The sequence below is a fragment of the Erinaceus europaeus genome, chromosome 11 (assembly GCF_950295315.1).
Source record: "Erinaceus europaeus chromosome 11, mEriEur2.1, whole genome shotgun sequence".
In the NCBI taxonomy this organism is placed as follows: domain Eukaryota; kingdom Metazoa; phylum Chordata; class Mammalia; order Eulipotyphla; family Erinaceidae; genus Erinaceus; species Erinaceus europaeus.
The window spans coordinates 55,022,154-55,037,712 of NC_080172.1; the positions used below are offsets into that span (position 1 = coordinate 55,022,154).

Below are 15,559 nucleotides of genomic sequence, written 5' to 3' on the forward strand. Positions count from 1 at the left end.
ATTTTAACATTTTTTTTAATGAGAAAGATAGGAGGAGAGAGAGAAAAAAACAGACATCTTTCTGGTACATGTGCTGCTGGGGATCAAACTCAGGACCTCATACTTGAAAGTCAATGCTTTATCCACTGTGCGCCACCTCCCGGACCACGGAAATAAATATTTTTTTAAAAATGTAAAAAAAAAAATTTTTTAAGTCTTTTTGCTATACCATTATACTATTCCCCCACTCTTATTTATTATTTTAAAATTCATTTTTTTAAAGATTTTATTTACTAATGAGAAAGATAGGAGAGAGATGAAAATTCCAACATCATTCTGGTACCTGTGCCGACAGGGACTGCTACTCAGGACCTCCTGCTTGAGAGTCTAATGCTTAATTCACTGTGCCATCTCCTGGACCACTAATTTGAAGATATTTTTGAAATTTTTTTTTTTTTTTCTCATTGGATAGGGCAGAAAAGTTGAGAGGGGAGGGAGAGATAGAGATGAGAGAGACAGAGAGACACCTGCAGTCCTGCTTTGTTGCTTGTGAAATGACCTACCTACAGGTAGGTGGGAGGCAGGGGCTTTAACTAGGATCCTTGCATGGGTCCTTGCACTTTGTACTATGTGTGTTTAACCCAGTGTGCCAATGCCTGGCCCCCAAAATTTAGTTTTCAATGACTGACACAGAGAAAGGCCAGAACATTGCTTAGTTCTGGCTTATGTTGGTGCTAGGAATTGAACTTGGGTCCTAGAGTCTAAGAGAGGGAGAGCATCACTCTGGGATCTGTGAGACCTCATACTTACAGATCTTGTATTCTGCTGCTATTGTGCTGCCTTCTGGGATAGGTGGTGCTGGTAGTATTATTGTTTTTGGTGGGGTTTTTTTTGTTTTTTTGCCTCCAGGGTTATCGCTGGGGCTCAGTGCCAGCACTACGAATGCACCGCTCCTGGAGGCTATTTTTTCCATTTTGTTGTCATTGTTGTTATTATTGCTGTCATTGTTGGATAGGACAGAGAGAGAGAGACACCTGCATACCTGCTTCACCACTTGTGAAGCAACTCCTTGCAGGTGGAGACCTGGGGGGGGGGGGGCTAGAAGCATGATCCTTACGCTGGTCCTCGCACTTCACACCATGTGCATTTAACCCACTGCGCTACCACTCGGCCCCTATTATTGTTATTATTTGAAGTTTTTATTATTCATTAACATGAAAAAGAGAGAGGGAAAGAGAACTAGAACACTCTGGCACATATGATACTGGATATTGAATTTGGAACCTACTGCTTGAGAGCCTAACATTCCAGTCAATTTGCCACCTCCTGTGCTGTGAAAAGTTGGTTGTATGTCTCCATTTTACAGATGGGAAAATAGAAGTGTTCAGATTGAGTACATTTTCTATAGTTATAGAACTAGTAAGTAGTAAAGCTCATATTCAACCCAGACATTTTTGATCTAGAGCAAGGGTAGGAGAGTGAGTGTATTCTGCCAAGGGTCATTTGTAATAATCTACCAAGGGTCAATTTATTTTATTTTTTTAATATTTATTTATTTTTCCTTTTTTATATTCCCTTGTTTTTATTGTTGTTGTAGTTATTATTGTTGTTGATGTCGTCATTGTTGGATAGGACAGAGAGAAATGGAGAGAGGAGGGGAAGACTGAGAGGGGGAGAGAAAGACAGACACCTGCAGACCTGCTTCACCGTCTGTGAAGCGACTCCCTTACAGGTGGGGAGCTGAGGCTCGAACCAGGATCCTCACACCAGTCATTGCTCTTTGCACCACGTGCGCTTAACCTGCTGAGCTACCACCCGACTCCCAGGTCAATTTATTATACCATTTGTAGACCATACAAAAGTACCAATTTAGGGACGAGGTGGTGGTGCACCAGGTAGAGTGCACATGTTTCAATGCACAAGGACGCAGGCTCAAACCACAGGTGTCTCTCTTTTTCTCCCCCTCTCTATCATCCTCCCCTCTTCTCTCTGGCTCTATCCAAAATAAATGAGAAATCAACTTATAAATTAGTGCTTAATGTTGCTGTGAAAAAAAAACTCAAGTTACCTTGGCAGAGCCAGACCAAATGATTTCTCCCTTCCTCACTCTCAGGCTTATGGTGGTGGTGTGGAGAACTGAACCTAGGACTTCGGAGCCTCAAGCATGAGAATCTTGTTTGCATAACCATTATACTATCTGCCCCCCCAACACCAAATTATTTCTGGGGCCATGCATGATCCTGGAGCTCGATGCTCCCCACCACTGATCTAGAGTATCAGTGTTTCCCACCACTGATCTCAGCAAGTACTGTACAGCCTTTGCTATGCAGAAAAAATATTTTTTAAATATTTTATTTATTATCAGACAGAGACAGAAATTGAGAGGGGAGAGGGAGGTAGAGGGAGAGAGACAGAAAGATGCCTGCAGCCCTACTTTACCACTTGTGAAGCTTTCCCCCTACAAGTGGGGACCAAGGGCTTGAACCTGGGCCCTTGTGTACTGTAATGTGTGCACTTAAGCAGGTGCACCTCCACCTGGCCCCTGCATAAAGTATTTTCTGCAGGGGCCGGGTGGTGGCGCACCTGGTTGAGCGCACATGTTACAATGCTAAAGGACCGAGGTTCAAGTACCCGGTCCCCACTTGCAAGGGGAAAACTTTATAAGTGGTGAAACAGTACTGCCGGTGTCTCTCTGTCTCTCTACCACCCCCTTCCCTCTCGTTTCTGGCTGTCTCTATCCAATAAATAAATAAAAAATAAATATCTTCTGCAGTGCAGCAAGTCTTAAATAATTTGCTTATGCATTGAAGATTATAGAATGTTGAGATGCTATGCCTCTTTTCCCCCCCTTATAGTAAAACTAATCATACTGTATGGGCTTGATTTTCTCCACCCCCTTTACAAACTACTACTCAGCTCTGGTTTATGGTGGTGTGAGATTGAACCTGGGACTTTGGAGCCTCAGGCACAAAAGCCAGGCCCCTTTTTCATTCTGATAAAGAGTGATAGATATCATAATACCAGAACTTCCTCCAGTACCATAGCACCTCACATTTGGTATTGGGGTTCAAACCCAGACATGGTGTATGGCAAAGCACATCTCCTACCTGGCTACCCAGTGAGCTACTTCTCTGCATCCTGTCCTTGTAACAAATATTTATTGAATACCTTCAAGTACTATGGAATACAACAAATGAGCAAATAGGAGGGACATTTTTTTTTTGTTTGATTGTTTTCTTAGAAGGAGCATTTTTGCCTTCACAAAGCCTACATTCTAGTTAGGAGGGACAAATAAGTGGTATAAATAAAATATTGGATGTCTAGAAGGTAAAAATATTATAGTTACAGGAAAATACAAAGTAGGGAAGAATATTATTTCAAATTGTTTAGTAGTACATTAAATAGAGTGCTATTAGAATTGCCAGTTTTGAGTGAGGTGTGAAGAAAGGCCTCAGTGAGTTGACATTTGATCAGGGACATGAGGTATTAAGCAATATAGATAAGAATGTGAATATTCCAGGACAGAACAGGCAGAAAAATACAAAGGTCCTCAGGTGAGTGTGTATGGTGAAGAAACAATAACAAAGTTTTTTGTAGCTAAAACAATCTTTAAAATGAAGATTAGATCTTGTGGGTGGTGGTAGGAGAGGGGAACATCACAGTTATAGGTATTGAATGTATGTTGCGTTTTAGTCCAAATGAGATGAGGAACCGAACCATTTGATCAGTTGTTTCTTTTTTTTTTTTAATCTTTATTTATTTGTAAGAAATCGAGAGGGAAGGGGAAGATAGGAGAAAAAGAGACACCTTATGGTCCGAGGGGTGGCACAGTGGATAAAGCATTGGATTCTCAACCATGAGGTCCCCGAGTTTGATCTCTGGCAGCACATGTACCAGAGTGCTGGTTGGTTCTTTGTCTCCTATCTTTTTCATGAGTAAATAAATTCTAAAAAAATAAAAGAAAACAGGAGTCGTGCGGTAGCACAGTGGGTTAAGCGCAGGTGGCACAAAGTGCAAGGCCTAGTATAACGGTCCCAGTTCAAGCCCCCAGCCCCCCACCTGCAGGGGAATCCTTCACAGGTGGTGAAGCAGGTCTGCAGGTGTCTATCTTTCTCTCCCCCTCTGTCTTCCCCTCTCTCCATTTCTCTCTGTCCTATCCAACAACATCATCAACAACAAGGACATCATCAACAACAACAATAATAACTACAACAATAAAACAAGGGCAACAAAAGAGAATAAACAAATAAAATATTTTAAAAAATAAAAGAAAGAGACCTGCAGAACTGCTTCATCACTTACAAAGCTCTTCCCTGAGTGGGGGATGAGGTGCTTGAACTCAGGTCCTTATGCATTGTAACATGTACCCTCAGCCAGGTGTAGCAACACCTGGGTCCCCTGATCAGAATTACAATGCGAATTGTAAGCACTACTCCACTGCTCATGAAGTTTCCCCCTTGCAGGTGGGGGGCTCACACCTGGGTCCTAGTACCTATTAACATGTACACTCTTTTTCCAGGGTTATCACTGGAGCTTGGTGCCAGTACTACAAACCCATAGCTCCTGGTAGCCTTTTTCACCCCCACTAGATATAGGACAGAGAAACAGAGGGAAGGGGGGAGAAAGAAAGAGACAGAGAGGGAGAGAGACACCTGCAGACCTGCTTCACCACTTGTGAAGTAAGACCCCCCCCAAAACCCACCCCTGGCAAGTGGGGAGCTAGGGACTGAAACCGGGATCCTTGCATGAGTCCTGCGCTTGTAACTATGTGTGTTTAACCTGGTGCACTACTGCCCGACTCCTTGCACTTAATTTTTTAAATTATCTTATTTATTTTAATGAGACAGATATGGAAAGATACAGAGAGAGAGAGAGAGTCCGAGACCAGAGCACTGCATAGCTGTGGTGGTGCTGCTGACTGGACCTGGCATCTCAGAGCCTCAGGAATGAAGGTATTTTGAGTAACCATTATTCTGTCTTCCCAGCCCTCTGAATTATTTTTTTTTATTATTTATTGGATAGAAACAGCCAGAAATCAAGAGGGAAGGGGGTGATAAGAGAGGGAGAGAGACATCTGCAGGCCTGCTTCACCACTTGTGAAGCTTTTTTTTTGGAGGGGCTTGAACCCAGGTCCTTACGCACTGTAATGTGTGCTTAACCAGGTGTGCCACCACCTGGCCCCTCCAAATTATTTTTATATATTTATTTATTTATTTATTTTCCCTTTTGTTGCCCTTGTTGTTTAACACTGTTGTGGTTATTGATTTCGCTGTTGTTGGATAGGACAGAGAGGAAAGGAAGACAGAGAAAGGGAGAGAGAAAGTTAGACACCTGCAGACCTGTTTCACCGCCTGTGAAGCGACTCCCCTGCAGGTGGGGAACCGGGAGCTCAAATTGGGATCCTTATGCTGGTCCTTGTGCTTTGCGCCACCTGCGTTTAACTTGCTGCACCACCGCCCGACTCCCCCTCCAAATTATTTTTAAAAGAAGGTTCTTCTGGTTGCTGAACGAACTGGAATACCAACTAAGTGACTGTTGTAACATTAGTTTATAAGGTATTAGTGGTTTAGGGGCTGGGCAGTAGTTGAGTGCACATTTCTTTTATTTATCTATTTGGTTTTTTAAAAATATTTTTATTTATTTATTAATGAGAAAGATAGGAGGAGAGAGAAAGAACCAGACATCACTCTGGCACATGTGCTGCCGGGGATCGAACTCGGGACCTCATGCTTCAGAGTCCAAAGCCTTATCACTGCGCCACCTCCTGGAACACTATTTGTTTTTTTTTTTAACCAGAGCACTGTTCAGCTTGGCTTATGGCGGTGCGGTGCGGGGGGATTGAACCTGGGACTTTGGAGCCTCAGGCATGAGAGTCTGTTTGCATAAGCATTATGCTATCTACCCTCCACCCAAGTGCACATTTCAAGTCCTACCTGCAGGGAGGAAGCTTCAGGAGTAAGTGAAGCAGTGTTGCAGGTATTTCTTTTGCTCTCTATCTCCTCCCCTCTCAATTTCTTTGTCTCTATCCTATAATAAATAAATTAAACTAAAATTAAAGAAGAGAGAAGTAGCCCCCTACAGGTGGGAAGTGGGGGCTTGAACCTGTCTCTTTATTAATATTTTTAAGTTTTATTTTCCCTTTTATTGCCCTTGTTTTTATTGTTGTTGTAGTTATTACTGTTGTCGTCAATGTTAGATAGGACAGACAGAAATGGAGAGGGGAGGGGAAGACAAATGGACACCTGTAGAGCTGCTTCACCACCTGTGACACGACTCCCTTGCAGATGGGGAGCCAGGGCTCAAACCGGGATCCTTATACCAGTCCCTGTGCTTTGCACCACGTGCACTTAACCCACTGCGCTACTGCCCAACTCCCTTTTTTTAATATTTATTTATTTTCCCTTTTGTTGCCCTTGTCGTTTTTATTGTTGTAGTTTTATTGTTGTTATTGATGTCGACATTGTTAGGACAGAGAGAAATGGAGAGATGAGGGGAAGACAGAGAGGGGAAGAGAAAGAGAGACACCTGCAGACCTGCTTCACCGCTTGTGAAGCGACACCCCTGCAGGTGGGGAGCCGGGGGCTCCAACCGGGATTCTTATGCCGGTCCTTGCGCTTCACGCCAGGTGTCTCGGTCTCTTTCCCTCTCTATATCCACCAACCCCTTTCAATTTTTTTTTTTAATCACAAATCATTGTATTAGTGTTTTTTATATATATTTATTTACTTATTCCCTTTTGTTGCCCTTGTTTTATTGTTGTAGTCGTTGGATAGGACAGAGAGAAATGAACAGAGGAGGCAAGGGGGGGGGGAAATACCTGCAGACGTGAGTCACAGCTTGTGAAGCGACTCCTCTGCAGGTGGGGAGCTGGGGACTTGAACCGGCTACCTCCAGACTCCCCAATTTTTTTTCTTTTTTTGCCCTTGTTGTTTATCGTTGTTGTTGTTATTGAGAGAGGAGGGGAAGACAGAGAGGGGGATAGAAAGACACCTGCGGACCTGCTTCACCGCCTGTGAAGCGACTCCCCTGCAGGTGGGGAGCCGGGGGCTCGAACCGGGATCCTTATGCCGATCGTTGTGCTTTGCGCCACCTGCTTTTAACCCGCTGAGCTACGCCCAACTCCCTCCCCAATTTTTAAAAATATTTATTTATTCCTTTTTGTTGCCCTTGTTGTTTCATTGTTGTAGTTATTGTTGTTGTTACTGATGTCGTCGCTGTTGGATAGGACAGAGAGAAATGGAGAGAGATGGGGAAGACAGAGAGGGGGAGAGAAAGAGAGACACCTGCAGACCTGCTTCACCAATTGTGAAGCTACTCCCCTGCAGGTGGGGAGCTGGGGACTCGAACTGGTATCCTTATGCCGGTCCTGGTGCTTTGCACCACGTGCGCTTAACCCGCTGCGCTACGGCCCAACTCCCTCAATTTGTTTCTATCCAACAATAAATATATATGGTTTTACTGGGGGTAGGGCGGTAGCGCAGCGCGTTAGGCGCACATGGCGCAAAGCCCAAGGACCAGCCTAAGAATCCTAGTTCAAGACTCCAGCCCCCTACTTGCAGGTGGGTCGTTTCACAAGCGGTGAAGCAGGTGTGCAGATGTCTTTCTCTCCCCGTCTTTCCCTCCTCTCTCCTTTCTCTCTGTCCTATCCAACAACAATGACATCAGTAATAAGAATAGTAACCACAACAACGATAAAACAACAAGGGCAACAAAGGGGGGGGGAGCAACAGCCTTCAGGAGCGGTGGATTAAAAACATTATCTCACTGGCATAAGGACGGGCGTATAAGGATTCCGGCTCAAGCCCTCGGCTCCCTACCTACAGGAGCATCGCTTCACCAGCAGTGAAGCAGGTCTGTAGGTGTCTTCCCCCCCCCCTCTTCCCCTCCTTTCTCCATTTCTCCTGTCCTATCCAACAACAACGACATCAATAATAGCTACAACAAAAACAAGGGCAACAAAAGGTAATAAATATTATAAAAAAATCTTTTAAAAGATATTACCTCATTGTAAGTAAACCTTTTTTTATGGAGGTAGCACAAAGCTTTTTACGTGGCACAAAGCTCAAGGACCAGCGGAAGAATCCCGGTTTGAGTCCCAGCTCTTCACCTGCAGGGGAGTCGCTTCCCAGGCGGTGAAGCAGGTCTGCAGGTGTCTGTCTTTCTCTCCCTCTCTCTGTCTCCCCCTCCTCTCTCCATTTCTCTCTGTCCTATGCAACAACGAACGACATCAACAATAATAACGACAACAAGGCTACAACAACAATGGCAACAAAAGGGGGAAAAAATGGCCTCCAGGAGATGTGGATTCGTGGTGCAGGCACTGAGCCCCAGCAATAACCCTGGAGGCAAAACACACACACACACACACACACACATATATTCCCTTTTGTTGCCCTTTTTTATTGTTGTTGTAGTTATTATTGTTGTTATTGATGTTGTGGTTGTTGAATAGGTCAGAGAGAAATGGAGGAGAGAAAGACACTTGCAGACCTGCTTCACCGCTTGTTAAATGACCCCCCTGCAGGTGGGGAGCCAGGGGCTTGAACCAGGATACTTAAGCTGGTCCTTGTGCTTCGCGACACCTGAGCTTAACCTGCATTGCTACCACAGGAACCCCCAAACTTTTTTTTTTTTGGCCTTCAGGGTTATTGCTGGGGCTCAGCGTCTAATCCACTGCTCCTGGAGACCATTTTTTTCCCCTTTTTGTTGCCCTGGTTGTTTTATCGTTGTGGTTATTGTTTTTATTATTGTTGTTGTTATTAATGCCGTTATTGTTGGATAGGGCAGAGAAAAATCGAGAGAGGAGAGGAAGACAAAAAAGGGGAGAGAAAGACAGACACCTGCAGACCTGCTTCACCGCTTGTGAAGCGACCCACCTCAAGTGGGGACCCAGGAGCTCGAACAGGGATCCCTATGCAGGTCCTTGCGTGCTTCGCGCTGTGTGTGCTTAACCCACTGTGCTACCTCCCGACCCCTCAATGAGATAATGTTCATCAAATATAAATACAAAGTCCTAAAGCATCTAAGAAACTCAAATTCCATCATACTAAGGACAACAAAAAAAATCGAGTTTTCAGAAAGGCAGTTGTATTTAATTATACAAGCTAAATATTATGCACTTCAAATGATGTATTATCTTCCTAGAATAACTTTTTTTTTCCTCTTAAGATGTCAACAAGGCACCAGTATCAATAGTAGAGACAGAAAAGTTCTTGTTTCAGTAGGGGAAAAGGTGTCATTTGCAATCGCACAAGACAGGGATAAGCATAAACTTAAGGGGGGCAGGGCGGTAGCACACAGGGTTGACCCCACATAACGCAAAGCGCAGGTTCCCATGTTAAGATTCAGGTTAGAGCCCCTGGATCCCCACCTGCAGGAGGGGGGTCACTTCACAAGCGGTGAAGCAGGTCTGCAGGTGTCTATCTGTCTCTCCCCCTCTCTGTCTTCCCCTCCTCTGTCGATTTCTCGCTGTCCTATCCAATAACACGACAAGGGCAACAAAATGGAATAAAATGGCCTCCAGGAGCAGTGGATTCATAATGCAGGCACCAAGATAACCTTGGAGGCAAAAAAAAAAAAAAAAAAAAAAAAGGATCAACTTATTTTTGCAAATTATGTGACCACACAGTTAAGGCACCAGAGGACATATCATACTGGTATGTAATAGTAGTACAAGTGTTTTTAAAACAATGCTTGTTTATTATTTTGGATAGGACAGAAAGAAATTGAGACAAAGAAGGAGAGAGAGATACAGAAAGACACCTGCAGCATTGTGAGCCTTCCCTCCTACAGGCTGGGTCAGGAGACTTGAACCTGGGTCCTTGTGCATGTTAATGTGTGTACTCAAACCAGGTGCACCACTGCCCAGTCCCAAGAATAATACTTTTTTTTTTCAGGATTTTTAAGAAATATTTATGTATTCCCTTTTGTTGCCCTTGTTGTTGTTACTGATGTCGTCGTCATTGTTGGATAGGACAGAGAGAAATGGAGAGAGGAGGGGAAGACAAAGAGGGGGAGAGAAAGATAAGACACCTGCAGACCTACTTCACAACTTGTAAAGCGACTCTCCTGCAGGTGGAGAGCTGGGGGCTCGAACCAGGATCCTTAGGCCGGACCTTGTGCTTTGCACCACGTGCACTTAACCCACTGCGCTATCGCCTGGCTCCCAAGAATAATACATTTAAGAAGAGTATGCTCTTAGCTCACATGAGAACTATTTGCTTCCACCAGCATACCAAGTGCATTAAAGAATAATCTTGGGGGCTGGGGAGACAGCATAATGGTAATGCAAAAGACTTTCATACCTGAGGCTAAGGTCCCAGGTTCAGTCCCCAGCACCACCATAACCCTGAGCTGAGCAATGCTCTGTTATCTATGTATCTTTCATTAAGAATAAATAAAATATTTTTTATATTTATTTTATTTATTTATTCCCTTTTGTTGCCCTTGTTTTATTGCTGTAGTTATTATTGTTGTTGTCATTGTTGGATAGGACAGAGAGAAATGGAGAGAGGGAGGGGAAGACAGAGAGGCGGAGAGAAAGATAGACACCTGCAGACCTGCTTCACTGCCTGTGAAGCGACTCCCCTGCAGGTGGGGAGCCGGGGTTCGAACCGGGATCCTTATGCCAGTCCTTGTGCTTTGCACCACCTGCGCTTAGCCCGCTGCACTACAGCCCGACTCCCTAAATAAAATATTTTTTAAAAATACTAATCTTGAGTGGGGGTAATTAGCCTAACGGTTATGCAAAGAGACTCATGCCTGAGGCTCCAAAATCCAAGATTCAATCCCCTACACCACCAGAAGCCTGAGCTGTGCAGTGCTCTGGTAACAAAAATAATGATAATACTAATAATAATCTTGAAAGTATTATTTTACAAAGGCAAAACCTTATTGTCAGAAAAAGCGGAGTCAAATCCTAATCATTACGTACTGTACAATCCTAAGTAACTTAGCATTTCTGAACCTTGGTTTCTCAATTTGTAAATCAATGAAATAGTCATTAAAAAGCTACTTGTATGGGTTATCTTAAGGAATATAGAAGCAATGTACTGTAAATAACAATAGAGGGCTGGGTATTTAAGCACACTTTCTGTACTGACCAGGAAGACAACTCAACTGGTAGAATTTAGGACTCTTAACGGTTGAGGCTCCTTATTCAAGATCCAACACTAAATGCACCAGAATGGTTCTTTGGCTTCTCTCTCTTAATGTGAATATATCTCTAGTATGAAGTAAATCAAAGTTTTTATTTTTTTCCACCAGGGCTGTAAAAATAAAACTAAAAGATAATTCTCATCACAGCTGACTTTCTAACTTTACCCCTTGGAAAGAATGTAATGATTTAGTGATAAACACAGGTGATCCTGTCTTAGTTCTGCAACCTTTTCAGCATATTTTATTCCAAGACCATAAAATATTTCTCCTCCACAGTAACTTTATATACTTTTTATTTTATTTTTTTTTTTGGAGATTTGAGGCCTAAGATATCCCCAGTCTTATTTATTCATCTGTCCCCTAAAGGGCAGACATTAACCAAGCCACTACAAGTGGCCATGGCAGAAGCCAAAAAAGAATTAAACTAGATGAGTCTCACTAGGGACAAGCCACGGACAGGAAGCAACAAAAGACCCAAAACGCAAACAGGTATATATGGGTGTAAATTCATCCTGTCTCTTCAGCAAGAAAGCCAACAGTGAGTTTTGCACATCCTTATGGAGGATCTGAAACCCTTCACAAACAATCCATGTATCCTGCAACTTCACAGACCTCTTCTTTCCCGTAGCAAAGTAGCAAATTTCAAGAAACTTCCCAATAAAGACCAGAAAAGGAGCATACGTGGGGGTGGGGATGTGGAGTCCGTGGGCGGTGTTGTTACTACAATTTATCCCAGAAAACCCATTTTGGAATTTCCTGGTTTGATAGCTGTTAAAGGAAAAAAAAAAAAAAGATATCGCAAGCGATAGAAAGTGCCCCGGCACGTTTTGCATTCGAAGGCATTCTGGCGCGCACCAAGCAGCCCGTATTTACTACCTGTGGCGCACACAGGTAGGTGAGGGGGCGTCCCCGTCCCCGCGGGCGCCCCGAGCAGCTCAAGTTGCTCGCCCGCCGCGCACCTCTGCAGAGAAGCCCCCTCGCCACACGTCGCAAGTTCGCGCTCGGCGGCGAACAGCAGCCGCACACGCTCCAGCAGGCCGCGGGGTTAGTCCCGCTTCCACCCGCGCTCGCCCCCCTCTCGGGACACCCAGAAACCGGGAACACGGCGAGGCCCTCAAGGGGGAGAAAAAAAACGGACGCGATGATTCCCGTGAAGGTCTCAGCAAAATTAATTACCACCCCGCCCCCGGGCCAGGGAAAGCATCGAAAAAGAAACCTTATGTAAATCTCTCAGATCTAGGGCCCAACGGCCCAAGGTCACACCGCGACCAGGGCTTAACAAAAAAAAAAAAAAAAAAAAAAAACGAGAAACGCAGAGGCTCGGGCAGCGGCATTCAGCCCCGGCCGGGAGCGGAGCCGGTCTGCGGACGCTCGGGGCAGAGCCGGGACGGGATAAGCCGAGCGAGCGCGGCGGCTCGGCCGGTGGGGGCCCCGGCGTTCCCGGCAGCCGCCCCTCCATTTCCCTCGCCCCCCGACCCCCGACACCACCACCCCCACACACTCACATCTCCGGAGCCACTTCATCCAGTGGTAGACGATGGTGCCGTGGTGCTTCTTGTTCTCTATACACCAAGACGACAGGCCTTGAATAGATTCCATGGTGTTAGTGACCGACTGGAATTTACGATCCAACGAGGACTCGAGAGCCCCAGCCGAAGAGGCCGACGAGGAGGAGGCCTTGCCGCTGCCTCCGCCGCCGCCGGCCGCCATCTTCCCGGTTTGCACAAGCGCTGCTGCTCCTCCGGCGGCGGCGGCGGCGGGGGCGGCGCGGCGGGAGCGGGCGCGGGCGTGGGCAGGCGGTCACTGCGAGTGCGTGAAGCCGGAGGCGGGGAGGGCGGCCGGGGGTGGGCAGGGTGCACGCGCTCGGCTCCTCAGGAGACCACGCCGGCGGCTCCTCCACGCGGCGGGGAGGGGCCGCGGGGCTCCAAGGTTTAATCAGAATTGCTCGAAGTGGTTGTGTTTAAACCAGTTAGTAACCACGGGAGGATTTACGCAGAAAAGACAGGTCCTGCGAAGCCTTTCGAAAAGCGCCAGGCCCCGACACAAATGGCTTTTTTACTCGTCGGCTCTCCACACGCCGAGGCCTTTACCCACTTCCAAGCCCCAAACGCCTGTGAGGACGGCTGTCAGTATCTTCAGTGGAATACTACCCGACTGCCCCTCAGTAGCAGCAACCTTTCACTCCCTTAGGTCCTCTAAGCACAGAAAAGGCCCAAGGCTATCTAGTCAGAATTTTTTTTCTTTTTTTTTTTTTTTTTTGCAACGCAATAGTAAAGGGACAGCAACAGTATCGCGCACGCGCCTCCTGACCCCGCCCCCCGGCTTCCTTCTCAACCTAGAGAGCTGAGGGAGGCGTGATGGCGCGGCAACCGAGCCAATCAGAGAGGAGAACAAGAAGCGCGCGCAGGAACTCGCTAGCCACCTGGACCAAGTAAACGCTACTAGTACTTCTGCGCCTGCGCAGCAGGGTCAGCGGGTAGTGACTGAGCGAAAACACGGAGGGGAGGGGTAGGGAGTTGGTTTAACTAATGTTAGGTCCGGGGAGGGGCTTTACCGCTCTGCCCCGCCCCGCCTTCTGCTCCCTAACCAGGTCGCTTTCTTAGGGCTGTGCAGCTCACGCAACAGGGCCTGGAAGTTCCCGCCGCACGGAAGCCACCGTTACTCTCAGGATTCAGCCGCCGCTGCCAAGTCTTCGGGGCACCGACGCGCAACACAGTGGCTAGCAGCCATCTTGCGGCGCCTACGGCGACGCGCATGCGCCAGCGAACCAGTCACTACGCAGACTCAGCCTAATTTTCCACTTTCCCCTTGGACTCTACCATATAGTAAAAGATAGTAGATGATGGTAAAGAAAAATTGAACCCCTCTCCTTTTTCTTTTTGGTCTGGAAGTGTTTTTGCACCTGCGCGGCTATATCTCTCCGACAATATTGGGTTTTTTTGTTTGTTTTTCTACACACATATTTCACCCCACCCCCACCCCCGTTAGTGAGAAACGGAGAGAGGCAGATACAATACAACCGCGCTCTACCCCTCGCGAAACTTCTCTTGTGCTTTGGTGCACACCTGTGCTGGCGGGTACGAACCCGGTTCATGGTGCATAGCAAAGTGTGCGCTCTACCGGATGTGTTATCCTTGGGCTCCGTCCTTTAAAAATTTCAGGTTCTGGGAGTCCGGCAGTAGCCCAGCGGGTTAAGCGCAAAGCACAACGACCTGCATAAGGGTTCGGGTTCGAGCCCCCGCCTCCCCACCTGCAGAGGTGTCACTTCACAGGCAGTGAAGCAGGTCTGCAGGTGTCTATCTTTCTCTCCCCCTCTGTCTTCCCCTCCTCTCTCCATTTCTCTCTATCCTATCAAAGGACGACGGCATCAATAACTACATCAATAAAACAAGGGCAGCAAAAAGGAATAAATAAATAAGGTTTATATATATATATAATTCAGGGTTTGGAGCTGGGCAGTGCCGTTCCTTTTTTTAAAAAAATAATTTATTTCTTTATTGGGGAATTAATGCTTTACATTCAACAGTAAATACAATAGTTTGTACATGCATTGTTGTTTTCGACGGGTTAGGTTGTTTTCGCCGGGCTGGCTTCACGGGCGGGTAACAGACGACCAGGGACTCATGGTTGAGCTGTAGGCAGTATCTCTTTATTCATGCAGGACGCAGCACAATCTAAGACGAGCTAAGTTAAACTCAAAGTACAGTACTGTATAACTCACAATGCTGTCTTTATATATACTTGCCAAATAAGGTGGAAACAGGATGTGACATAGAGAGGGTGGAGAGAAAAGTGACTGGTGAAAATCAGAGTGTGACAAAGAGGGGGCAGATTAGGTGAGAATCCTATCACTGAACCACAAATGCCCTGAAGGGAAGGTGGAACTTGTTAACAGTGGTTATGTAAATAGAATGAAGTGGTTATGTAAATAGAATAGTGTTAAGCAGGGGGGATTTAAACCAAATGAAACAGAAGGGGGTCTCATGCATACCAACAATGCATAACATTCCCCAGATTCCCATTTAACAATATAACCCCCACTATGTCATTCATCATCTTTCATGGACCTGTATTCTCCCCACCCACCCACCCCAGAGTCTTTTACTTTGGTGTAATACTCCAATTCCATTTCAGGTTCGACTTGTGTTTTCTTTTCTAATCTTGTTTTTCAACTTCGGCCTGAGAGTGAGATCATCCCATATTCATCCTTCTGTTTCTGACTTATTTCACTCAACATGATTTTTTCAAGGTCCATCCAAGATCGGCTGAAAACGGTGAAGTCACCATTTTTTACAGCTGAGTAGTATTCCATTGTGTATATATACCACAACTTGCTCAGCCACTCATCTGTTGTTGGACACCTGGGTTGCTTCCAGGTTTTGGCTATCACAAATTGTGCTGCCAAGAACATATGTGTACACAG

General features: G+C 45.9%; 1 protein-coding gene across 4 annotated transcripts in view; it reads right to left on the bottom strand.

Annotated features, from left to right (window-relative positions):
- RPRD2 (regulation of nuclear pre-mRNA domain containing 2) overlaps positions 1–12,846 on the bottom strand; it is a 75,444-nt gene extending 62,598 nt beyond the window's left edge. For all 4 annotated transcript variants that reach the window (XM_060201757.1, XM_060201758.1, XM_007531556.2 and 1 more), the window contains exon 1: positions 12,642–12,846. In XM_060201757.1, the coding sequence (XP_060057740.1) occupies positions 12,642–12,846 (205 nt within the window). The remainder of the gene's footprint in view (positions 1–12,641) is intronic.
- Between the last annotated feature and the right edge of the window lie 2,713 nt (positions 12,847–15,559).